Source organism: Heliangelus exortis, chromosome 28 (genome assembly GCF_036169615.1).
Source record: "Heliangelus exortis chromosome 28, bHelExo1.hap1, whole genome shotgun sequence".
Lineage (NCBI taxonomy): Eukaryota > Metazoa > Chordata > Aves > Apodiformes > Trochilidae > Heliangelus > Heliangelus exortis.
The window spans coordinates 4,820,953-4,839,372 of NC_092449.1; the positions used below are offsets into that span (position 1 = coordinate 4,820,953).

Below are 18,420 nucleotides of genomic sequence, written 5' to 3' on the forward strand. Positions count from 1 at the left end.
GGCTGCTCTGTGGTCAGGGCACAGGGCATTGACAGATGGGGTCCTGCCCCTGCCCTGGGCACCCACCCAGCTTCCCATCCACCACAGTCAAAAGTTCTTTGGACTGTCACTAGGCTGCTCCTCCTTAATGAGCCAGGGCTTTGCCAAGCATTTCCAAAGATCATGGTGCCAGGAGAGCGAGTTCTCAGCCTGTGTCCGTCTCTGACTCCTTAGAGGTCCCACAGCCTCTCACACACAAAGAGAAGGGGTTTCTCTGCCATCTGAAACCATCCCTGATCAACAGAGGCCTCATGTCATCTGCTCCTCGTGGACCCTCCTGTGCCAGGGCAGAGCAGCCTGTGTGGAAGCTGAAAAGCTTTGGGTGCAGAGGCAGCACGCTCCATGAACTGGTCACTGGGAAAGCAGGACTGGACCAGGAGGTTCAGCTCTGCAGCTGGGGGTAAGTGCAGGGGATTTGGGGAGCCCCAAAGCTCCGTCTTTAGACTTGACAATGGGTTTAAGTCTCCCACAGGGAGCAAGAAGATCTCTGCAGCCCAGCCAGGAGCAGCTCCCCAGCCCCAGCCTGAGGATGCTCAGCCAGCAGCCTCGTGGTTTGCTCAGCCCCTTTGCCCACCGAACCGAGGCTGCTAATTAGCTCTAACAACAGGGACGTCTGTTCCTCTGAAACCGCCAGCCTGAAAACACCCCAGACCAATTTCTCCTAAATCCTCCTCCCTTGCACATCCATCAGGAATAACATCCACTTACGGTGCTCCCTGCCCGCAGGCTGAGTTTGAACCAGTGACCCCGAGGTGAAAGCGCTTGAAAATCTCCCACCCCCCCTCCTCTCCCTCCCTCCTCCCCGCAGCCTGCGGCTCCCAGCGGGGTTTTCAGCAGCACTTCCAGAGCAGGGATGGTTTTAGCCACTGTCGCATCGTTGCAGCCCCTGGCCCGAAGCTGTGCTGGATTTTCATGTCGCAAACCAGCTCACCCGGCCTCGCTGGGACCCCCACGGCGGCTGCAGCGCTGGCGACCTCGCACAGAGCTGGGGGAAGGGGTTGGGACCTTCGGGGTCCTCACCCTGTGCCACCCCAGCCCCCCAAGCTCCGTGGGCAGCCAGGGGCACCGAGCTCCCCCCTCCCCATCACAGCTCGCTTCCCAAGGGAAGGAATTTTCCCCACTCCAGCTGGCCTTGGAGATAGGGGTGGGGAAGATGTTATCAAGGCAGAGCAGGCTCTGAGACCGGAGGACAGCTGTAATTATTGAGAGCCAATTCCATTACAGCAATCCCAGCCCCAGGGCAACACAGGCCAGATTTTCCAGAGGGGCCAAGTGCCACAAAAGCAGCTTATCCCCTGTCCCCACAGGAAAAATGAATTATGCTCGTGCCGAGCGGACCTGCGGCAGCCCACGGGGATCATTCCCACGCACCGCTGAACCACGCTGCCTCTCTGGCACTTCACTCCTGCCCTCCTTGCTTTTCATCCCGGGAACTCCAAGGTCCCTTTTGCCTTGCTCCCCAGAGTGGTTTGGATTTGCCCAGGCAGCCTCCTTGCCCTGGCTCTGGCAGATTCCAGCCACATCTCCAGTGTGGGCACAACCAGGATGCCCGTGGGAGGGATGAAGCCAGTCCTGCCAGCAGCTGTGGGGACAAGAAAAGAAGAAAAGCCAGAACCAGAGGTGCCAATGTTAACCCCTTCCCTCCTGACAAACCCCCAGGAAGAGCAGCCCATGGCACCAGGGAATTTTCTGGGACACACTCACCAGGATGAGGGCAGCTCCTGCCAACACCTCCAGCAGCTCACTGGGAGCTGTGACAGTAATGGGGACAGCAGGCAGAGCCCCAGGTTAGCCAGCAAAGCTGCCTCTTCTCCCCCACTAATTCCTCTGTCTGCAGGGGTAGGAGAGGGGGGGGAAATATTTAAAAAGGCGGCAAGAAAACAGGCAGCAAGTCATGGTTTTAACCAACCTTCTTATTTCTTTATTTGAAAGGCACAGCTTGTACGTCCTTGATACAGCATTTTCAGTTCCTCTTATTATAGGTCAAATGATTAAACACAAAAAGCAAAACGAGATCTTTCTAAAGGACTATATACAAACACCAGATTATTATTTAATTTTTTTTTTTGTTGTTGTTCCATTTTTGGGGTTTTTTTTTTTTGTTTTTTTTTGTTGTGGTTTTTTTTTTTTTTTTTTTAGAAGACACGCTAGCGCACGGAGATAAGAACAGAAGAAGCTGCTGTATCCTCTACACTGGGGGCAGGGGTGCAGGGAAGGGAGGACCAGGAAAGGCTCTGGGTCTGCCCTGCCCCTCTGCCTTGCTGCCCCAGCCCCCCAAAGCCGGGTGTGATGCCAGAGGGGAGCGGGTGGCAGAGGCTCCCCCTCCCTCCAGCCCGAGGCCAAGGAGCAGCCTTGTGGGACTGGTTAAGAACATGCAGAACAGCAAAGTGCCGGCCTGGTATTAGTGCAGCAGGGGCACGGGGAGGATGGGGACAGGGCTGGGGCAATGCCACGGAGATCAAGGGCGGCTGGGGAAGCAGGAGATGGTTTTGGAGCAAGGGATCCCAGCAGGGAGTTGTGCAGAAACCATGAGGATCGGGGGGCAACTTTAAATACCGAGGAGTGGGGAGCAGCGGGGAGCCACGTGGCACCGAGAAGCCAGGACAGCTGGGGGGCAAGTGGCCCCAGAGCAGCCCGAGCCAGGCTCTGTCTGGGCTCTGCGACGGAGCAGAAGCAGGGACGGGGAAGCCAGGCTGGGCACAGGGAGAGCACGACAGGCCACACGGTCACCGCTGCGGAGCGGCCCCCAACACCGCGCCGGCGGCGGGGACGCCTCCAGGCACTGCTGCCCACCAGAACAGGCCTGGAAAGCTGCCACCAAACACAAGCCCCTGGAATTCTGCTGCGCAGCAACTAGAGAGAGATACTGCATCTTGCATTAACCCGCCCCCACCCCAAACCCCCACCCCGGACAGCCCCCCTCCTCCTCCCCCCCCTCCCCGGGCCCCCCATTCACTCTAATCTGATTTCTCCCCATCGTCATCTTGGTGGGCATCCCCATCGTGGCCGTTCTTGTCCTCCTTGGAGAGGTGAGCCTGGGAGCCCAAGGCTGAGAGGGAGAGGAGCCCGGTGCCAGCACTGACAGCAGGGAGGGACGGGGGCTGGAGGCCCACGGGGAGTGGGGTCAGAGGCAGAGCGAGGGCTTGGAGCTGCGAGAGCTGGTGAGCTTGAAGCTGCTGCTGTAGAGAACGATGGACAGACAGGAAGACAGAAAAGGGATATTGTCATTTTGAGTGCACTTGGATGCCAACCCGTGGGCATCCCTGGACCATCCAGACCGTGCCAGAAGTCAAGCTAAAACCAGGGACTTCAAGGTTCCACAGCCTCAGAGTCCTTACTCTGTGACAGCCATGTGAGAAGACTCAGGAGTGTGTCCCCAGCACAAGACACAGCCCCCAGCCCACAGGACATCTGACTCTGGCATGCTGCAAGGATGTGGTTAATGCCCTCCCACCTTGACCAGGAACAGATGGTGTTTTCATGTCAAGAGGCCCTATGATTCCTGCTCAATACAAAAGCTCCTCTCCTTGCACCCTGCTGGGATCCAGCAGGAATCTCTGCTCCCCTGCAAACCCGTGCCCCATGACAAGCCTGGACAAAGCCACCTCTGTGCTGGTGGGACCAGCCCAGCACTGCACGTGGAGCAGTCTGCACATCCCCAGGTCAGGACTCCCCTGCACACCTCAGTCTGGCAGTCCAAAGGCTGGGATTTCCATCCCTCCAAACCCAAACTAAACATGCACCACGTACACGGATGATGGAGTTCAGTTCTGGTGCTGTGACCTGCTTGGCCCGTTCAATGGCTCCCAGGACTTGCTGCTGATGCTAGTGTGGAGAGAAGAGAGGAATTTAGGGTCAGGAACTCAGCCCCTGACAGACAAAACCAGCCCTGACATAAGAAGCTCTTGGGAGGGTCCCGACTCCTTGGAGCACAGCCCAGGTCCCATCTGCAGCAGTTGGAAGATGCTGCTGTGGAAGAGCCCAGCACAGCTGCTCCAGGCACAGGCAGGAAATCCAGCTGCAGCATCTGGTGTCAAATATAAAGGACAACTGTGCTGGCTCCTCTGAGAGCACGAGGCCTCCAAACATCAGGCCTGTCCATTCCACTCCAGCAAATGGATTTTTCTTTCCATCTTGGTATCAGGACGGGAGAGGGGAAAGGCACTGCACTAAATGCAAAAGGTTGACTCGTGGCTTAGGTATTAGGCAGCTCTGATCTGATCAGCAAGCCACTTCTCATCTCCCTTGAGAACAGGTGGGTGGGAAAAGCACAGCCTGTCCCCCAACCCCACAGCCAACCCAGCCCCAGCCTCCACCCCAACCTCGTCCTGACCAAAACCCAGCCATGAGAACAGCCTCTGGGGCTGTGTGAGGACATGGACAGAGACAGCACTGTACTTTATCTTCCTCCTGCCTCAGGCAGCAACTCTCAAGCCCTCCCAATTATTTTCTCAGAGGAGTGGGAGGAGCCTATCAGGTACATTAATTAATGAGGCAGAGGGACCAGACCTCAAGGAGGAGCCATATGGAGGTATTTTTTTTTTTTAAACACCCCCTCCCCCAGTAAGCTCCCACCACCCCTGTGGGTGATGACTCAGGAGAGCTCAGGGAGAGAACAGAGCCCATCTTTGTCCCCTGTGCCAACAAAGGGGACAGACAGGCACAGCCCAGGGGGTGCTGGAAGGCCCTGGGGCCAAATCTGTCTTGGGGGGCTTGGGAGCAAGCAAGGAGGTTTGTCAGGACAGAGGTGAGGAGCCGAGGGACTCACCTCTTGTGAAAGGTAGGGCAGAACCTGTGCACAAATCCCATTTAGCCTCTTGACAATTTCAGCCTAGAAGGCAGGAAAAACAGAAGGGCATCAGGTGGAGACAGCTCACAGACCAGCAGAGAGGATTCAGGGCTCAGATCCTTCACCCAGATGAACATTTTCCCAGGGGAACCAAGTCTCATGGGGTTAACAACAAGGGTGATGGGATCAGAGGCACCAAGTGCCTCCGAGGGGAGCAGAATTGTTCTAAGAGGCTTAAAACTAAGCCATGACATGCAGACAACTTTGTGACTGGAAGCTGAAGCCAGATAGAGCCAGGCTCAGAGGAGACCCATGTTGTTACCAGCACAGGTAATTAGCCACTAGGGATAATTAACAACTTAACCACCAGTGAGGGTAACAAACTTATCCAGGCAGCAGCAGCAGATCCCCATCACCAGGAGGCTTTCCTAGGTCTGCCATCCCCTTGCCTAATCACAGCCCCAGAGAAATTCTCTCCAGCCTGACTGCAGCAGGAGCCCTGGGTGACCACAGCAAGACATCCTGACACAGAGAAGTCACCCAGGGCCCAGAAGGAGGGTCGTGAGGGATTGGAAGTCATCTCCTGCCCTCCCCAGTGCATTTTGAAGCAAGCTGCATTTTGAAGGCAGCTCTGACATTTTACAGGCTCGTGGCATTTCCAGTTCCTGAAATACCACTGAAGGGATAGGGCAAAACAAGGCAGACAACCCACCCTCCCCAGGAATTAAGAGTACTTGGAAATGCCTCCCTCCTACCTGTTTGTGCATTTCAATATTCAGCCCGTAGGACATCTCGTAATACTGCAGAGCAGGAGAGAACAAAAAAGAATTTGGAAGTCAAGTCTCCACCAGGTAAAGAGGCTCCACACAGCAGTGCTGGGAACCACTTCTGCTTTCCTAGCAAGGTCTTCTACAAAGGGTGGAGGGAGGTCAGAGGAAACAAAGCTAGCAGGAGGAAAACACAGAGACCCTCTCCAGGGGAGGCCCAGGTTCTCCCTGCCCACCCTGCTCCATCCCCAGAGATGGAGGTGCAGAGGAAAACCTGAGAACTGACAACTGCACAACACCCCTGGCAGAACCTGTCAGCAGTTTGCATCAGGGTGAGAGAGGGTGATGCTACTTTGGCCAAAAAGTGAGGTACTCCATGGCCAAAAGTGAGGCAGCCTGGCTCTAAGAGCTTTGTCTGGCTGCTACTCTGAAGCTCACGTGTCTGCTTCAGCAGCCAGTGGAAGAGATCAGAACTGGGCTTCATCTAGCAAGTAACTCATCCAACTGCACAGAGCTCCAGCTGTTCAGGAAGATTTGTGGAAAAAAAAACAACAAAACAAACCCCACAAAAAAACCCCAACACACCACATAAAAAAAAACCACCCAGAACCCCCCCCACACCCACAGCAGCAAGAGCAATCCACTGGCAGGAGAAGCTAATTCCTGACCCCTGGAAGAAGCTGTTTTGAGGCTGATGTTTGAGAGTTTAGAAATCTCCTCCCTCAGCTTGCAGGCTGCAAAATCCTAATTTTTCTGAAGGGAGAGAAAAACACTCATCTGTGCACATTTGATTCAGGGAGAAGCTCACTGGTGTTTTGGTACTGACTCCACAAGCCTGAGAAGCACCCAGCTTGGTATCACCATGCTCTCAGCCTGCTCCACCACCACTCTTGAGGCTTCTTTGCATTCTGGAGGCTGAGCAGGAAAGCTGGAGTGTGACCCCCAAGCTGCTAATTGTGACTTCTTAAAAAAATCAGAGCAGCTGTGGCAGCTTTGCAGAGTCACAGGAGCCCTCTTCGTGCCTGGCTGTGGTGGGGGAGCAGCAGCTCCAGCTCCAGCTCAGCCAAGCAGAGGAGGCAGAAGCTGCAAAGCCTGGAGCACAATGAGCAATAGCCCTGCCCTCAGCTGCTCTTGGTAACCTGAATCAATTCTGGTGACTGTCAGCACTTTGGGGGGGGGGAAGGGAGTGGAAATACATTCAGCCACACCTGGAGATAAGTCTCCATGCAGGCTGCAAGGTCCAGGAAGCAATTATTTATCAGTGAGCATGTGGCAGGCTTCTCCATTAACATCCAAGGTAAGCTGTGACCTCTTCTTCACACCTCCATCCCTACAGCCTCAGAGTCTGGACATGCAGGCACTACAGGAGTATAGAGGGGCCAGCTCCCTTATTTCTGTTTTTAAAGTCCTAACTTTCCTCTGAAGAGCTGCTGTATTAATTTCTACATCTTATCTCTTCCTTCCAGGGCAGGTGCAGCAGCTGGCAAGTAGGCACCAGCTCATCTTTATGGACAGTATCACAACCTCCTGTTAACTTCTTGATAGGAAGGGAACAGCCCACAGCCTTGCCTGCATCTCTCCCCCTGCTACAAGGCTGCTCCAAATGTGGCAGACAGAGGTACTACCTGGCAGGCAAACCATCACCCTGCCTACAAGAACATGGCTGTTTCCTGCCAGATTCCTCTTTATAGAGCTGCAGCTAAGCCTGCGTGTGGCACCACATCTCTTGCCATTTCCAGGCACTGCTCTGGGATTTGCACACTCAGTGCTGCACCAGAGGTTGGTGAGAGATGCCAGCACTGAGCACCACAGCTCTGAGAGGCTGGCAGGGTCACCAGAAAGAAAGCTCAGAGGATTTGGCTCTGGCACAGCAGCCAGTCCTTGCTTCCAACTCCCACCAGGCTTTTGGGGTTTCCCAGCTCCAAGACTTCTCAGAGTATTCCATGCCTTTCCCTGGCCACAACTCCCCCAGAGTCCCCAGACGCTGCTCACCAGCACCTTGCAGGCTCAGGGAGGGATCTCCAGCAGCCACAACTCCCACCACCTCCACCGTGGAGCCACCAGACACTGGGCCCACCAGTTCCCTGTGCCCAGCGATTCCCCGCCACCTCCTCACATTTCAGCATTCACTGCATGCAGACAGCACAAAACACAGAAAAGCCCCACTTCCAGAAAAGCCAATTCCAGCCTCAGCAGGGACCTGCAGCTCCACAGGGTGCAGCCACCCACCCACTGCCAGATCCCCCCCACCCACTCGGGTGCCACGCTGCTCCTTACCATGACGTAGTGACGCTGCATCTCCGATTTCTCGCTGGCGAGCTTGTCACATTCCAACTTCAAGCTGAAAAAGCCAGAAAACAGTAAGAGAACCACAAAGAGGAGGCGAGAGAGTTGATAGCCACAGAGCAGCTGCTTCTTGCATGGCCCAGGCTCGGGTTGGCTTCTCCAGACACCGTCCAAGACTTCATGGGTCACGCTGTGCTGGCACAGTGGCAACCACAACCACGTCCGCTCCCACCACCAACACATGTCCAGGAGAAGTGGCACAAGACTGTCCACCAGCTGGATGCTGACCTCCTCCAGCCAAACCTCACCATGGCAATCCTCTTGGTGGGAAGCAGAAAGCTGGGCAGAAGCAGAGGTGGCTGCCAGGGAGGTTGCTGGCAGCTGGGGAGTGCTTCTAGCACAGGCCTGCCTGCAGCACTTGAGAGGTGCTCCAATACAACTTAAAACCAAAGCCAGATCCATTTCTGGATGGTGAAGAGGAGGCCCTAGTGCAGCACATCCCTCCAGGAGAAATTATTTTGCCTTTTCTCTAGGTTCTTCACACCCTCCAGAGAAAGTGCTGCTGCTCCCAGTGTTTTATGAGACTCCAACTCACAAGCTGAGCAACTGCAGCTGACATGTGCTGTGGTTTTACATTTCAAACAAGAAACAGCTTCACCTACACAAAACTTGTTTCTTCCTGAGCAGAGCAAGTCCAAGGGGACGGGGGCACAGCCTCCCTTCCAGCAGGGATGTTCCTTGGGCTCCCCTGCTCCCTTACAGTCACTGCCCAGAGACAAGGGGACACCAAGAAATAGCCATTTCCCAGCAGTTTTTCTTGCCTGTTCCTGCCAGAATGACACCCTGACTGCAACCCTGTAACCTGGTTGCCCAGCAGAACCCCAGCCAGGGGAAAACAGATGGGGAAGCCACGGCCCCACGACACCAAGGCACAGCCGGCGCCTCGCAGCCAGCCAGGCTGTGGCAGAGGGCATCACCCCATTGATCTAACCCAAAGGCTTCATGTTTATTTCAGACGTGCACGCAGACAAAGCAGCAGACAAGTCAGAAGCCAGCTTTTAGGTCAGCAGAAGTATTTACACACACACACACACACACGCAGAAAAGTGGAAGCTTTTGGCTTTAAATGCTCCCTGCAGCATTCCTGTCCAAGAATGGCAGCCAGCGAGAAAGAACCGAGGAAAACTCCCAGCAAGACATGGGAGGCCTGGCAAGGCTCCTCACAGTCCTGGCTGAGGAGTGCTCAGAGGAAAGACCTTGGCTGGAGAGAGAAGACAGACATTCTCCTCGCTGGGCTCCCACGCTGGGGATGTGACTGAGCCCCTGCCACCACCCCTCCTCCAGCCAGAGGTGACCCAAGCCACACGACTGGGTCCCCTCCTTGGTGTTCCCGTTGGGTCTGGGCGGTGAAGTGATGGAGCAGAAGGAGCGGAGCAATCCCCGCGCGTGGTGCCAGCCCGCTGGAGAACACGTACCTGTGGTACTGGGCCTGCAGGAGCTGGAACTCGTCCTTGATGCGATCGCAAGAGTCGGAGGTGGTGAACTTCAGCTGCTGCGGCAGGTGAGAGGAGCCCTTGAACGAGAGGAGACAGCACTGGATGCGGGGGCAGGCGGCCCGCCCGTCCCACCGCCCCGGTACACCCCGCACCGGGGGCCGATCCCCGGCAAGGGCAGCCGGGCCGGGGGCGAGTGCGGGCGGGCGGGGCACCCCGGTGGCGGCGCGCTCGGGACGCGCCCAAGGTCACCCGTGGGGCCCCCCTCTCCGGGCGCTGCCTCCGGCCCCGCCGCTCCCAGACACCGGCGGCGGCCGGGGCGGCTCCGCGCGGCCGGGGCTGCGGGGCAGGGAGACTCCCGCCCTCCCGCTGCCGGCGGCGGGGAAGCGCTGGGTCACCGCGGCCCCGCCACGGGGAGCCCGGGCGGCCCCCCGCGTCGGGCCGGCCCGCGGCCCCCGCCGCCGCCGCCGCCGCCCCCCCCGGTGCCGGGCCCCGCCCCGCGGCCTCGCCACCGCCCCGGCTCCGGCCGCGCCGTACCGAGTGCCGGCTTTGTGGAAACATCATGTCAGGCTGCAGCTCGGCCCCCGCAAGGAGCGGCCCGGTACCGCCGTCCGCGCCCGCCGCGGCTCCGCGCACCGCCGCCGCCGCCTTTGTCCGCGCCGGGCCCGGCCGCCCCGGCCCCGCGGCCGCCCCTCCCCGGCCGCGCCGCTCGCCTCGCTCCGCTCCCGCCGCCGGCGCCTATTGTCTAATGGCGGCTGCGGCTGCGGCTCCGGCTCCGTCCTGCGGCTGCTCGGCACCACCTGCCGCCGCCACCTCCCCGGGCCGGGCGGGCCCACGGCCGCCCCCGCCCCCGCCGGTCCCCGCCCCCGCCGTGCGGCGCCGCCGGCAGTGGGCACCGTCCGGGCCCGGGCTGCGGGTCGGGGGCTGCCGCGGGTCTGGCCGGGGGAGCGGGGCCCGGCGGAGGTCGGGCCGGGTGCGGGACGGCGGGGCCCGGGGCGGGAGCGGACCGGGAGCGGACCGGGCCGGGCCTTTCCCCAGCCTTCCCGCGCTCTCCTGCTGCTCCGGGCTGCTCGGGGCCGCTCCCCGGGAGCCTCCGCGCCGCCGGGGCCCAGTAAAGAGAATTCTTGAGGGTCCCGGTGTTGCGGATTTGTTTGGGGTATTGGAGGGAAGGGGAAGCTCCGGTGTTAATGAAGCTGCTGCTCCGGTTTCCTGCAGGTTCTTACACCTGATGTGTCACCGCAGGATCTGATCCGTGCGGGCAGGGAACGCCATCAGACGGGGCTCCTTTTCACATCCTTCCCCAAGCGGGAGAACAGGGATTTGTTTACACAGGGATTTTGTTTTGCTTTATTTCAGCCCTGCCTCTGCCGAGTTCAAGGGAAGGCAAAGGTGAAGGAATTCACCTGCAGCCATCCCCAAGCAAACCTCCCCATCCCCAAGCGCTGGGAAATTCTGTTCTGGATGCAAACTTTGGTCCTCAAACTGCTGCCTGAGGAGCAGACCCTGCAGTCCGTGTCCTGGGGGATCGATTGCATCCCCACAGGGAGCGGAGAAGTGAGGGATTTAGCCACAGACCATTGCTGGGAGGACTTTGTTGCCATGGGGCCCTCCTGCAAGCCACAGACACAAATGTGCCAGAGCTGAGGCGGGATCAGGCGCTTGGAATCCAGCCTGGGAATAACAGGCAGGAATAGGGCTGGCGTGTATGAGCACACAGGGAGCTTTCATCAATTTCAGATGCTGCTCTGTGCCTATCTTCAAAAATCAGTGCATTTTCTGATTAAAAATAAACCCCTGCACGTCATGACTCCAGCAATGCGGGCTAGGCTGCTGTGGTATTTATTTTTAAAGATAACAATGTAGCAGCTGAGTTATTGTGACACCTCCTGCATATTGTGCAGTAGCTTTTTCACTTCAACATCTCCATATTAGTGAAAACTGTGACAGCTTCACGCCAAGGATTATTAATAGTGCAGGCAGGCTTCACGTCCCTGCAGAATAAGGGTTGGAAAACGGGGTAGAGAGTCCCCCTCCCAGCTGGTCAGCAGCCTTTTTACGTGTTCAGAAACTGATCCCCCCCCTCCAAGCTTTGGCCTTGCACCGGGGCAGCAAGATGCAGTTTGTAATTGGGGTGTGTAGGGGGGGACCAGAGAGGTCACTGCTGTCCCCCTGCAGAGCTGAGATCCCCTGTGCTGAGCTCTGCCTTCAGAGGGGGGCACTGGGAGCCCTTCTGGAGCACATCCATGGTGTGGTTGTCACCTCGGTGTCCTGTGGGGAAAGGAAAGGACAATGGATGCAGGAGGGTCTGGCCTCAGCTCAGTGATGGTTCAGATGTGCAGTGCCTCACTTGAGAGCTTCACCATCCCTGGCCCCCAGCACAGCACAGAGAGGCCTTGCAGGTATTGAGTCTCCAGCCCATTATAGGAATTGCACATCTATTATAGAGATTATTATGTTAAGTTCAGAAGAAATGTGCAGCATGCAAATGCCCTACTTTGAATCATGTGTTTGAAATAAGGGGATTTGGGTGCGTTGGTGCCTTGGCACCTTGACCCCAGCCATCTCCCCAGCAATGGGGGCTGCAGGACTCTGTGTCCCAAGTTTTTCCTCAGTCGTGTGGAAGCCCAGGAGCCGTGCTCACCCTGCCCTGCACTGCCTTCCCCTCTCTGCAGCAGCAGCTCTCAGTCACTCCCTTCCAAATGGGAGATGAAATGTTCCTTTATTGGCTTTTATGTTGGCTACAAAATGTTCCTTTTTCAATTTTTTTTTTTTTTTACTCCTTACTTTCTTCCAGGAAACACACTATTTTATGGTATAATTTTGGCAAATCCCAATCCAGGGAAACACAAACTTGCTTGTGCCTACTAAATGACTCTTTAATGGGCCTCTCTCCAGCCAAGCAATGGATCTGCATCTGAAGAAGGGGGAATTATAACCTCATCCAAGCAGTGGGCCTGGCTGTGTCAGCTGGGCTGAACATGGTCTGGGTATGGCAGCAAATCAGCATGTGAAGGATCCTTAAACACGCTCTGGTAAAAGGAGAGGGTTCCCCCAGCCCACCTCAGCCCTGGCTCAGGAAAGGGGGGTTTTCCCAGTGCAAAAACAGAGCTCTGAGCACCTGGGTGGGACCTCTCCAAAAACCAGCATTTCTCTGCTCCCCAGGACTGGCTTGGGCTGGGCTAAGCTTGCAGGTGGCTTCCCAGGGAGCTGGGCCACCATTTGGAGGAGCCACAGAGGGCAGCTGGGGACAGGGGTGCTGACAGTGACAGAGATGTGGCACTGCTCAGGGACAGGGACAGGGTGGGGGAGGCTGGCAAAGGGGTCCTCAGGCTGAGAAGATCAGGACACGGGGGCTGGCAGATCCACTTCCACCTTTCTTTTGGCATTTTGCTTTGACATCTGCCTTCCAGAGAGCCTGCAGCCTCACACCTGCCTCAGCTGAGCTTCACCACCACCTCCTGAGCTCCCCAAGCCTGCAGGCTCCCCTGCTCAGAGCCAGGGCAGGACTGGACCCCCCCAACACCTCCCTGCTGGTCCCCTGCCCGCAGAGGCTGGGGGGGAGGTGCTGCCACTGCTCCCACTGCCCGTGACATCTGTGTCTGGGGACATCCTGGCTCACCAGGTCACCTGGACACTGGTGCTGGAGCCCAGTTACCCAGGGACTGGGAGTTTATATTTAGCATTGCTAATGGAGTAATAGGCTGTCCCAGCCCCCAGCCCCAGTAGGAAGGGTTCATGCAGGGATGTCCTAATGAGACCAGAGGAACTTCTTATTCGTTCCTAAAAGGAGCAGTCTAACAAAGCTGCCAAAAATAAACCTGTTTAATGAAGAGCCTTTGTAAATTATTCAGATATTATATCCCACTCCAGCACTGGTTCAAGGAGAGGCTGTACAGACACTTTCTTCTCTGAAGATCTGGACACAAGGTGGAAGTCATGCTGTCATTGCAATGGAAATGTAGGCTCTAAGATCCTGCTTTTACCTTGAGAATACCATCTCTTTTACCTGGAATTAAAGAGGAAGAAATATAAAAGGCACAGGAGCAGCTGAGGCCTGGACACAAGGAGGGTTTTTATCTTTCCCTCCCTCCCCAGCATCAGGACCACTCTTGAGTCCCAACACCTAAAGCTGTCTGACAGCCCCTCCCTTGCCAGGAGGACATGGATGGCCATGCTGTCCCTTATCACCCCTCTTATCACAGAGATTATTGGCATTTTATATTAAAATTCCTCCAGATAGCATAATCTACCAGATGCCTGGCACGGGCTCAGCCAGAGTGATTTATAAAGCAACCTGGCTCTCCAGCTTCTCACATCTGGGCTCTTTCCTCCTCCCTCCCCACCTCCAGGCTCTCCCCCCCTCTGTTACCAACCAAGGGCTGGGATGAGCCGTGGGGCTGCTGCACACAGGAGGGGTCCCCACTTGTGCTGTGGCCTTTGTTTGAGCTGCAGACAGGGAAATTATCATCCTTTTTACCAGCCAAAGAGCAAGGAATGGTTCACACTCCCTGCAGGAAGCAGAAAAGGGATGGTGCAGATGAGGTACAACGAGGACACACGTGGCATTGCCTGCTCCAGGGCCAGGGCTTCCAGAGAAGTTTCCAGCTCCAGGTGGTGCCTGTGAGGCACTGGTGGAGATGATCAGGAAGTCTGAAGATGTAACATGGTCAGGAGTCCAGGGGAATCCTTTGACTATGAGGAAGCTCCTGGGCTGATGAGTTTCCAGAAGCAGCATTTGAATCCCTCTGTATGTGAAGCAGAGACTGAACCTGATGGAGAGAGGGAACAGCAGAGGCTGGAAAGGGTAAGGGAAGGGTTTCTAGACCTGGCTGCTGTCTCTCATGGGCATGGCAAGGACTCTCACCTCTCTCCTCCATTTCCCTTGCTGGACAAAAGGAGTAAGAAGATACCAATTTTAAGGTCAAACCCATGCTTTCGTCCTGCTTAATGTGAGGCAGATAATCCCTCCCTGTATCACATTCCTCCTGGCCCTGGATCAGGTCTCATCTACTGCATGGGAGGTCTGGCAAATGAGTATTTGCAATGATTTCTGAGATTTTCACAGAAGAGGCAGATTGCTGCACCCTTAAATGTCTTCCTGTACTCAGCCAGTTTCGCAGCACTGCATTCCAGGTAGGGAGAACATTTCTTCCTGACCTCAATTTATGACAAAACACTGAAGCATGAGGCTGGATTGATTGCACAAGGAGATTGTGTCTTAGTAACTCGTGTGAATGCTGCAGCAGCTGTGCTAATTCATAAGTCCTTTTTTATGAAATCTATGTGCAGGTTGAGTGCAATTAAATGATGTGCTTTGGGATCCTAGGGGATGAAAGGATCAGAGTAAATGCAGGTTTGTTACCCTGATTTACTGTGCACGGAGCCCACCTGCAACAGCCACCACAAACCTAATGCAAAGCATAAGGTTTAAAAAAGTGCAATCCAGCAATTGCACAGCCTGCATCTGTCAGTGTGTTTGACCTGGGTGCCTTTCCCCCTCTTTTCAGAGGGGTCACGTCTCCTCCTGGCATTTTCCTGTGACAGGCAATTCAAAAGCTTGGAAAAATAGTTTTGGGGGAGGCCAAAGCATTTGATACCTGCTCTGCAGCAATAACACCTGGGCTCTCAGGCTTTAGGAGGAGACCTCATGCACCTTGCAGGTATCTGCTGAGTCCTGCTCAGCACTTCCAGCCCGGACCTTGCAGCAGAGGAAGGAGATGCAGGAGCTGATGCAGGGGGAGTGCTGGTTTATGCAAGGTTAGCACTAATGCCACGATTTTACTGGTGTAAAAGTGCTTTTATTCATCAAACGAGACATTGCTTTCCTGGGATGGGAACTGCTGACCATGCGCTGGCTGGGAGGAGGTTAAAGAGTGGCGGGGGGGTCCGATCCTGACCTGAAACCCCTGGGTCAGGAGGGGAGGGAGGTGTCGAACGTGTGGAGCCGGCCGGAGCTGCGCTGGCAGCATTCCCGCAGCTTGCTGGTGCCCTCCTGCGGGAGGCGAGACCGGCGGCGGGAGCTCCGCGCCCGGGGGGCGGCTGCGGGGACCCGCGGAGGGGACGAGGCGCTGGGAGCTGAGCCTGCCTGGGACCTGCGGGGTGTCTGGAGGGGGCTGAACCCACCCAGCGGGTCCTGGGCTCTCGGGGAAGAAACACCCTTCCCAAGGACTCCCTAAAGGAATGGGGGTCAGGTTTGTGCTTCAGACTGCTGAGAAATGTGGGCCATGGGAAGAGCTGCTCTGGAGGGGCAGGCTCAGGATCAGCCTCCTGATCTGGCTCATGGAGCCCTTCATGCAGAACCAGAGAAGCGACAAGGAAACCCCACCACCTCTTGCCAGCCTGCTGGAAAAACGTTGTCAGGAACTCCCCTGCCCTGGCACCAAGCTGCTGAGGGGAGCAAATCCTGCTGGAGAGGGTGAGGATGCCTGGGAGTCTGTGACATCTCTGAGAGCAGCAAAGGAAGGGAGGGGAGAGGGACAGACACGGTGACCCAGGGGGGGCAGGGAAATGGAGACTGGGGCTGGGGAATGTGCACTGCACACTGGTGACAAAGCTGAGGGAAAGCCCAGGTCCTGTTTTCTGAGTGAGCCCTCTGAGCACTGAAACTTCACCATCAGGATGGAAAGGAATGGGCTTGTTGCTAGAGGATGAGCAGTTCTGTCATTCATAAATTGGTAATTTCATCAAGATCCATCAGAACTGATGCCTGTTAGCAGGAACCAAGCAAGTGATCCAGAGGACAGATGCAGATTTCGTTGCTCTTCTGGCAAGCTGTGAAAGTTTCTTTGGGATCTTCTGGCCTTCAGATTTTGATCCTGCCTGGGGGAAGTTTACCAAAGGCCAGTCTTTAGCATACAGCATCTTGTGGTTCAAAGAAGCCAAGCAATCCTTAACTAGATAGCTCCCCAGCACACTCCTGAGACACAACATCCAGCTTCAACTCACAGCCTGGGGTTGTGCAAAGAGGTTAAGTGACTTGTCTGAAGTCAGAGCAGTGTTGCAGGGTTTATAGGAACTTAAGTCTTGCTGCCTCCTTGAGCACCATCCACAGATGGGGTTCCAAAGGACAGAAGGCCATGCTGAGCTGCCCCCTGTGGCTTTGATTCCAGGTGTCCTGAAACCTCTGTCTGTAGAATAATTTTTGGTTACCAAAGCAAAGTGACTACACCTTCATCAAAGATCAGGAGTGAGGGGTTAACAGTCCCCTCAGATGTGGGGCATTTGGAAGAGAAAGTAAAAGAACATAAGAATGGGAGGTATTGAACCTGTGAAAGGCTATGAAGAGACCAGTGGAAATTTAAAAAAAAAAAAAAAATTTTAATTGAGTCCAAGATCTTGCAGAAATAGCACAGGTATAGGAGGAGCAGGTGGAATTTAAGTGGAAAACAGAACCTGTTGTATCTTGTGTTTCTATCTCAGCCAGACTGCCATGAGGTAGGGACTGGCAAACCACAGCACAAAGCAGGCAGGTCACAAGGAAGACAGGTATGTACCAGCTCTCTTTTTTGGACCTTCAAAAGGACTGGTTATTTGCAGACCTTCAGGCAGAATTGGGAAAGGTGAGCGAGCCCAGCCCAGGCTGTGTGGGAACACGCTGCAAACACACAGAATGGGCACCCCATGAAGACTCCAAAACACAGCAGAAAAACAAGGGACTGGAAAAAGCCGAGGGATTAGGGAAGTTGAGACAAAGAAACACCAGATGGAGCAAGAGAAACCAAGACAAGGGGAGAAGCTGTGCATCGATGTACCTTGATACAGAAAATGAGAAACTTCTGAATTTCCAGAACTCTGTATTTTTTTCCTGTACGGAGGGCCCCCTGGTAACACCACACCCCAGGAAAACGGTTCTGGGGTGAGAGGGACACGGGGATGGGGCTTGGTCTGGTGTGACACGCACGCAGCAGCCTCCTCTGCTGTCATCCCTCCTCTGGAGGGATGAACTGAGATTGGGAAACCCACTGGAGGTGGAGGAACAGACCCCAGGCAGCCCTGGAAGGGCGAGCGATGGCTGTGCAGCTCACCAGTGGCCGGTGTGTGTCCAGCTCCTCTGCTGGGGAGGCTCCCACGGGGCACGAACACGCAGGACGAACACACGGCCGTGGCCCGGACGAGGCACAGCAGCTGCAGGATGGGGCTCCCCGGGCAAGAGGGACCCAGACCCGGCACCGGGAACAGCGGGGCTGAGGACAGCCTTGAGACCTGTCTGGCCGAAGGGCTCGGAAGCGGCACTCGGATCGCTTGGCCGACGGGTTCCGTGCCTGCCCCGCTCCGCTCCGGTGGGACGGCCGGGGGAGGGCAGCGGACAGAACCGGGAGCCGCCGGGCCGTTCTCCCTCCTCCGCACCGCGGGGCCTAGGGCTGACGTGGGCAGCCCGAGCAGGGCAGGGCCCGGATGGCTCCGCCGAGGCGGTGCGGGGCACCCCCGGATGGCGACTGCCCCCGGGAAGCGCCGCAAGGCCCCGGGCCCGCCCTGCGCCGCCGTCCTAGCGGCCCTGAGGGCCCGGCGGGGCCGGGCGGCGGGGGAGCGGGAGGGCAGCGCGGCCCCAGCTCCGCGTTCAGCCGCCAAAAAGCCCCGGTGGCCCCGTGGCTACCAGGCCCCGGCCGCCGCCCCCGCCCCGCCCCGGGCACCCTGGTCCGCCACCGTCCCACAATGCCCGGCGGCCCCGCCCCGCTCCGCAGACGCGCGGCCCCGCAACCCCCCCGGTCCGCAGGGCCCAACTCGCGCTCCGGTTGGCCGCGCTGCCCCGCCCCGCCGGACCGGCCCCGCCCCGCCGGCCGCCGCGCTCCGCCACTGGTGCCCGCGGCTGTCAGTCAGCGCTTGTTTTCGGCGGCAGCGGGTTGGGTTGCGCCGGCTCGTCGTTGGCTCGGCGGGGCCGTGCGCGGAGGGAGCGGCGGGCGGTGCAGCCGGGAGAGGGCAGCGCGGAGGGGGGCGGCGGCGGTGGTGGCGGCGGCGGCGCTAGGCCCGGCCGCAGGAGTCGGGGCCGAGGCCGGGGCCGGGCCGGGCCGGGCCGGCGCCGCGGAGGGCGGGAGGGTGGGGTGGGGAG

General features: G+C 57.1%; 1 protein-coding gene and 1 long non-coding RNA gene across 3 annotated transcripts; both read right to left on the reverse strand.

Moving 5' to 3' along the window:
* Positions 1-1,937: 1,937 nt before the first annotated feature.
* Positions 1,938-10,197, reverse strand: TLE5 (TLE family member 5, transcriptional modulator). 2 transcript variants are annotated; one of them, XM_071727607.1, is made up of 7 exons: positions 9,912-10,197; positions 9,357-9,454; positions 7,873-7,936; positions 5,584-5,628; positions 4,808-4,870; positions 3,790-3,864; positions 1,938-3,215 (listed from the first exon to the last, which is right to left on the reverse strand). In XM_071727607.1, exons 1-7 carry the CDS (start codon positions 9,936-9,938, stop codon positions 2,997-2,999), a joined length of 591 nt encoding a protein of 196 aa, XP_071583708.1. In that variant the 5' UTR covers positions 9,939-10,197; the 3' UTR covers positions 1,938-2,996. The 2 variants fall into 2 exon arrangements, with proteins under 2 accessions (XP_071583708.1, XP_071583707.1); XM_071727606.1 differs by having other exon boundaries at positions 1,938-3,218; positions 9,912-10,195.
* Positions 10,198-13,178: 2,981 nt separating this feature from the next.
* Positions 13,179-15,079, reverse strand: LOC139788275 (uncharacterized). The gene is made up of 2 exons (XR_011722818.1): positions 13,748-15,079; positions 13,179-13,380 (listed from the first exon to the last, which is right to left on the reverse strand). It is a non-coding gene; the product is annotated as an uncharacterized lncRNA (long non-coding RNA).
* Between the last annotated feature and the right edge of the window lie 3,341 nt (positions 15,080-18,420).

What these genes read in the sequence shown, in the direction of transcription:
- TLE5 (XM_071727606.1), bottom strand. Translation starts at nt 9,938, where the DNA reads ATGATGTTTCCACAAAGCCGGCACTCG. An exon ending in CTGCAGGCCCAGTACCACAG is followed by an intron (nt 7,937 to 9,356) that starts GTACGTGTTCTC and finishes TGGCTTTTTCAG; the next exon opens with CTTGAAGTTGGAATGTGACA. An exon ending in AACTGAACTCCATCATCCGT is followed by an intron (nt 3,219 to 3,789) that starts GTACGTGGTGCA and finishes CGTTCTCTACAG; the next exon opens with CAGCAGCTTCAAGCTCACCA.